Source organism: Carya illinoinensis, chromosome 7 (assembly GCF_018687715.1).
Source record: "Carya illinoinensis cultivar Pawnee chromosome 7, C.illinoinensisPawnee_v1, whole genome shotgun sequence".
NCBI lineage: Eukaryota > Viridiplantae > Streptophyta > Magnoliopsida > Fagales > Juglandaceae > Carya > Carya illinoinensis.
The window spans coordinates 11,208,399-11,215,675 of record NC_056758.1 but is presented as its reverse complement, the minus strand read 5'-3'; the positions used below and the strand labels follow the sequence as shown (position 1 = coordinate 11,215,675).

At 37.3% G+C, this 7,277-nt stretch overlaps 1 protein-coding gene across 1 annotated transcript; it reads right to left on the bottom strand.

Moving 5' to 3' along the window:
* Positions 1-1,511: 1,511 nt before the first annotated feature.
* LOC122316160 lies at positions 1,512-6,927 on the bottom strand. Its single transcript, XM_043132698.1, has 3 exons — positions 5,299-6,927; positions 4,262-4,367; positions 1,512-2,702 (listed from the first exon to the last, which is right to left on the bottom strand). The coding sequence occupies exons 1-3, from the start codon at positions 6,645-6,647 to the stop codon at positions 1,512-1,514; spliced, it is 2,646 nt and encodes an 881-aa protein (XP_042988632.1). The 5' UTR covers positions 6,648-6,927.
* Positions 6,928-7,277: the final 350 nt, after the last annotated feature.

The following is a 7,277-nucleotide window of genomic DNA, read 5'->3' as shown; positions in this document are numbered from 1 at the left end:
GGCTTCAATGGTTTTGGATTTCTAGAAAATATGTACTTTTAGCTAAATTTTGAAAATGACTTTAAAGAAACCAATGACAATGCTTTTTTGAAGCACAAATGGCAGAAGGAGGGATATTTGCACCACCCTTTAGAATGTTTGGCCTAGTGTTGATGTGTATGAGCTTTGAACACAAGATAGTCCCCAGCACAGTGGTAGAAAGCTCTACTAGGTCGTCATCGATACACTCGAAGTTCAACAATGATAGATAGCCAGTTCAAATCTCATATCATGTCGGAAATGTGGAGGGAGAAGGGTGAAATTCCCAATGTACCCCTGTAAAACCACGAAATTGTCTACCAATTTCCTTGAACAAATTAGTTAGATCTCAATTATAAAGATTATGAAATGAATCAAATACTTTAAAATAAATAATCAAACTTGCAAGACACAACGATTGGTTACGAAGGGAAACCCTTTAAAGAACTCTTTAAAGGTAAAACCCTACGGGGCAGCCAAACCCAGGAAAGTCAATCTCATTATTTGAAGAACAATTACAAGTAATAATCAATTACAAAACCTTTGCAATTCGACTCTCTTACTTGCCTAGACAAACGACCTGTTTGTCTTCTACCACAGTAGCAGCCAGAACCTCTGGCGATCTTCAAATGTTGACCTCCCTTCTGGAACTCCAAAGGCTGACACTCAATCGATGTTACTTCCCACTCAAAGCACGATCACACTCAAGAAGATATGAAAAATCCCATGAAAATTCTCAAGTGAATTTTCTCTCATAAACACATAGAATATCCTCTGTAAAATTCGTGGCTTGAAGTCCTTAAAGAGATACAAAACCGAGTCCCCTTTAAATAGAAGATCTGAAAAGAATTCTAGTTGCAGTAGGACTCTGCTGACGGTTAGCAACAGACGCGAAAACGCGTCCCGACGGACTGCTAACACTTCGGGATAACTTCTTCTGATATAGACTGAATTCTGTTCTGATTTCTTCTAGATAAGTGTACTGCTAACAGAACTCGATTTTGACTTCAGGAACTTATCTAAACAACTCCTAATATTTCTAGATAGACTCAACATTGTTTAGACATAAATTAATAATTATTTTTACATTCATCCAACAATAATAAATAATATGATAAGATAAGCCTTATCATTTACTCATCTAATCCTAGCCAACTTTTTGCCTTTACAATCTCCCCCTTTGGCGGATTGATGACGAAACCAGTTTGATGAATGTAGATTTCCTGAAAATATGTCAACTATCAAATCACAAAAAAGTATAGAATATTATAAAGAGTTGTGATTTAATAAAACCAGAATGGTCAGTTAGCTTAATCAAAATACATGCCCAATTGTATCTGCATTACAGTCCCAAAAAAATAACATGATAAGTTTTTCAAATGTACTCCCCCTTAGATGCTGCTGCTCCCCAAATGTACTCCCCCTCAAACTTTTTAATGTACTCCCCCTCAAACTTTTTCTCCCCCTTTTTGTCAACAATCAGCCATGAAGATCTATACTTCCTCGTCAGAATCTGCTACGCTGGCCATAATTTGTTGGACATCCAAGGACAGTTGAACTAGTCGATCGTTTGCTTGTACACAATCAGAGCGTACTGCAGCCAATTGTTGCTCCAACTTGGACTGACTGGCCTCCCACTTGGCTGTGAAGCTATCCATCTTCTGAGATATCAAGGTGAGTTGCTCAAGTAGTTGTGAGGTGGGGATGGATGGTTCAGGTGGAGAGGATGCTGACTCAGTAGTAAGGGGGCGCTTCTTGGTGATGACAGCTGCTGATTTAACCACGGTTAAGGCAGAAATAGGCCCTGGCAGCTTCATGGTGGGTTCATTGGCTCGAAGGGGCACTTTTGCAATCATGGCCAATTTTGTAATTAGACTTCCAAAGGGGAGATTTAACTCTTTTTCCACATGTGAGCGATGAATAATATCAATGACATGTCGTGGAAAATCAATAGACACACCAGTAGCAAGAGCATACATAAAATAAGCTCTTTCTAGAGAAATTTCAGTGTGACGACTAATGGGCCAGAAATTGGTCAAGACAATTTTGGCCAGAAGCCGATACTGAGGAAGCATATTGTGAAGGGGCAGTCGGTGTGTCTTGGCAGTCCATTTGGGGCCAGTGACACCAACAAATAGATTGCGCATTGCAGTCTTGGTTGGGGCTCCCATGCCCTTATATGGATATAGAGGGGATTCAACCTCAAGAAGAGTAAATAGATTGCGGAGAATAGCAGGAGATACCTCAATCTGAATCCCACGAATAGTAGAGATGATGCTATGATCATCTAAATTGAAGTGGGCTATATTTGAATAAAATTCCCGGACCACCTCAACATAAGGTGTAGGAAGGGCATGAGTGAGCTTCTCCCAACCTCTTTCAATGAATATTTGGCGGATAATTTGGAAGTCATCCGAAGGAAAGTCATGGATGCTTACCTCCCGCTCACCCAAGACGGGTCTCTTGGAAAAGGTATTTCTATAGGCATTTTCGGCTTCAATGGAGGTGAAGCGATCAGTAGGTGCTTCTGTGGGCACAGGCACCGATGGTGATGGAGATGGAGGAGGGGCAGAAGTGTCGCCTAATTGCATGGGTTCAAGTGATGGGACATCCTCACTTGAAGAGTGCTCGGATGGCACCGGAGTAGTGAACTTTTTGCGTTTTGCCCTTTCTTTGAATCTCATCTGAAATAGTACAAGAATCAAGTTTAGAAAGATAATTCTCAAACCTTATAGAGGATAAGAATAGATAAAACAAAAATGTGATATTAAAAGGTGGGTTGGTGTTTTTTTTTTATAAGCTTGAACGTTGAGAACAACCCAAACACAATATGTGCAGAAAACCTTACTATGTATAGATAAGAAAGAGCCATCCTAACAAGTGACCAAAACAAAAGAGAGGTGAGTTAGGAAAAAACACAAACACTTGGTGTGCACCCTTGGGAAAAAAAACAGAGAATCCGTGTGTAATAGAGATTTTTCCTCAATACATGCATAGAATGAGAAGAATCAATACACACAACCTAATTCCGAGTAGTGTAGCTCAATCCAACAACCAAGATAAAAAAAAATAAAACCCTTCACAGAAATTGTAGATATCAACAAAAACCGAAACTTGAGAGAAGAAAAGAATAGAAAAAAAAACAGAGGATCCGAAAATACTTACCTTGAAGATGGAAGGATGGAGAAATGTGAGTGGAAAGAGCACCGTGTATGGAGGATTAGGGGGAAGGAAGCGAGCTGCCGTGAAAATGGGTAAGGGGAGGCTGATGAGAATCGGGCTGAGTGTAGGAAACAAAGGCCAAGAGGTATGCTTAAGTGTTTTAAAAGAAGACCCTCCCCGTGCACGTGCTGGACCAAAGAGTCCTATTAGGACTTCTACACTTAGGCATAAAAGACCCGATACATGTATGCAACACACTGGGAACCCCCTTTTTTTTTCTTTTTTTTTTTTTTCTTTTTTTTTTCTTTTTTTTTTAAAAAAAAAAACAGAACAAAGCAATGAAAAAACAAACTATAAATTTTTTTTTTTTTTGTAGAAAAGATTTGGTTTTTTTTGTTGTTTTGGTTTTAAAAGGAACATGCCTAAAATCATCTTAGTTTGATCAAGTCAGAATATACCAAAAAAAATCCAATAATCCTTAGCCCACTCATGTTTGTAACAGTCTCTTTGTGGATGTTCACTCCTCATAGAATCAGTAATGCCAAAGTTCAGGTGAGTGTGTGAGTGAGTATACTTATATCATAGCATGTTATGAGCTTTCCCCTTTTTTTTTTGTTTATTGCTCTCTTTTGTGTTATATTTTTGATACCTTTGTTCAAAGAAAGGTAATATATTTTTTTTATAAAGATGCTCACTAGAGTTTGTTTCTTGACCTTAAAAGTCAAACTTTATGCTAGGGCCTAGATACATATGCATCTCCTCCAAACACTAGTTTGTACACCACCTTTGTTCATGTTGGTTGCTCATCTTTTTCCACAATGATTGGAGCAACGATTTTTTCTGTAAGAACTCAAGGTGATAGATCCGTGTAGGGTGTTTGTCTTTTTCCGCAATGAATAAACACCGACTTTTTCTATATGGATCACTCTTTGTGTTTGGCAAGAAGAGAGCTCTTTAAAGAAGTACTAGGTTCAACTAGTATTAGTCAATTCAAGGCATGAACTCTCTCTTGATGAGCATCTTTTTTTTTTAAAAAAAAGAATACTTACATATAGGTTCCTCACAGTGCATAAAGATGAACTTTGCCAAAAAGACCTATAGGGTTAGTACACTTAAAGAGAGCTGCACAAAGAGGAGTAACACATAAGATCAGAAAATTTTTGAAAGCAATTCCATACATGCTCAACCTGTGATGTAATAAACATATACCTTAAAGAAAATACATAACCCAGTTTTTTTTTTTTTTTTAATAAAAACAAAAAAAAACTGAAACATTTATGCTTTTAAAGAAAGGAAAAAAAAAAAAAAAACTGGAAGAAAAGATCCTAAACTAGTAGGATAGAAAATCCTCACTTGGGATCACATATGCCAATGGCTTTTCGTAAAAACTCAAATCTAAGTCCATCCAAAGGTTTAGTAAACAAGTCAGCCAGTTGATGTTCAGTAGGCACATGTTCCATGGATATAATTTTAGACTCAACCAAGTCTCTTATAAAATGATGTCGAATATCAATGTGCTTGGTCCGAGAATGCTGGACAAGATTTTTGGAAATACTTATAGCACTAGAATTATCACAATATATTGTCATAGTGTCTTGAGAAAAACCATAATCATCAAGCATTTTTTTCATCCATAATAGCTGAGTACAACAACTCCCTGCAGCTATGTATTCAGCTTCAGCAGTGGATAAAGAGATAGAATTTTGCTTCTTACTCATCCAAGCTACAAGATTTCCACCTATATAAAAACATCCACCCGTAGTACTCTTCCTATCATCAGCATTCCCAGCCCAATCAGCATCCGAATAGCCAACAAGTGTAAGATTAGTGTCTTTTGAGTACCATATCCCATAATCAACAGTGGCATTAAGATATTTTATGATTCTTTTTACTGCAGTAAGATGGGATTCTTTAGGATTAGCTTGAAATCTAGCACATACACCAACACTGAAAGCTATATCAGGTCTACTTGCTGTAATATATAAAAGACTTCCTATCATGCTTCTATAGAGAGTGGGATCAATATTTTTACCTGTGGAGTCATTGCTGATTTTCACTGAAGTGCTCATGGGAGTCCGAGCATTGCTTTTTCCTTCCATTCCAAACTTTTTTACAAGATCTCTTGCATATTTAGATTGTGAAATAAATATTCCTTCTTTACATTGTTTTACTTGAATACCCAAGAAGAAATTTAACTCACCAATCATACTCATCTCAAATTCAGATTTCATTTCATTTGCAAAGTTATAAGCAAGAGATTCAAGTGTTGCTCCAAAAACAATATCATCAACATATATTTGAGCAATTAAGAGTTGTTTACCTGATCTTCTTATGAATAAGGTCCTATCAGCTTGTCCTCTAACAAAATCATGATCAAGTAAGTAGGCAGTTAATCTTTCATACCAAGCTCGAGGTGCTTGTTTCAGTCCATACAGCGCCTTCTTCAACCTGTAGACATATTCAGGGTAGAGATGGTTAACAAATCCTTTTGGTTGGTTGACATATACCTCTTCTTGTAACACTCCATTTAGGAAGGCACTCTTGACATCCATTTGATATAATTTGAAGTCTAGATGACAGGCAAGTGCTAGAAGAATGCGAACAGATTCTAACCGGGCCACAGGAGCAAATGTTTCATCAAAATCAATCCCTTCTACTTGTGTGTAACCTTGTGCAACCAGCCTTGCTTTATTTCTCACAATAGTACCATGCTCATCGGATTTGTTCTTAAAGATCCACTTAGTCCCAATTATGTTAGAATTTTCTGGTTTAGGAACTAACTCCCATACATCATTTCTAGTAAATTGATGGAGTTCTTCATGCATGGCGTTGACCCAACTTTCATCATTTAGTGCTTCTTCGACTTTCTTGGGTTCAACCTGTGACAAATAACACACAAAAGAAACCTGATTTAGTACTCTTCTTCTAAGTCTCATACCTTCTTCTAGCTCACCGAGAATGTTTTCTTTAGGATGATTTTGAGTTATTCTTGAAGAAGGTTCTTTGATTTGTGGATTTTGTGGTGTTTCCTTTATATTATCTTCCTCATTTTGCACTTGTAAGTCTTCTCCACTGGTCTGCCCTAGTTCCTTCATATTCTCAAGCTCCTTCATGGTAGTTTCAGCTGAAATGTCATCCACAACTACGTTAATTGATTCCATAACAGTTTGTGTACGTAAGTTGTAAACTCTATAAGCCTTACTATTTGAGGAATAGCCAAGAAACAATCCCTCATCACTTTTGCTTTCAAATTTATGATTGTTTTCTCTGTCTTTTAGAATATAACACTTGCTACCAAAAATTCTGAAATACTTTACCGTAGGCCTTTTATTTTTCCACAAACCGTAAGGTGTTTGATTGGTGCCGGGTCTTAGAACCACTCGATTCAAGATATGATTTGCTGTATTCACAGCTTCTCCCCAAAAATATAAAGCCATCTTCTTGTTGCTTAACATTGTTCGTGCCATTTCTTGGATTGCTCTATTTTTCCTTTCCACCACTCCATTTTGTTGTGGAGTGATAGGTGCAGAAAATTCTTAGTGTATTCCCTGTTCATCACAAAAAGAAGTAAAATTAGTATTCTCAAATTCTCGACCATGATCACTGCGTATTCTAGAGATAGAAACTTCCTTCTCTATTTGTAGTTTCTTGAACAGCTTTTTGGCAAGATCAAAAGCTTCAGATTTTTCTCTTAAGAGCATTATCCATGTGAACCTTGAAAAATCATCTACAATCACCATGATATACTTCTTTCCTCCAAGACTCTCAGTTTGTGTGGGACCCATCAAATCCATATACAATAGCTCAAGAGGCCGAGAGGTAAGAATATAAGAAATCTTCTTGTGTTGGGCTCTAGTTTGCTTTCCTTCTTGGCATGCTCCACATACTATTTTCTTCACTTTTATTACCTTGGGCAGTCCATCAATAATTTTTCTTTTTGAGATTTTTGACAAATTTTTAAAATTGATATGCCCAAGGCGTTGATGCCATAATTCAGCTTCATCAAGTGTGACTCTATGACATTTCTCCAATGGTTTTGGAGAAATTCCATAACAATTGTCTGTAGTTCTAGTACCTTTTAAAACCCATTCTCCACC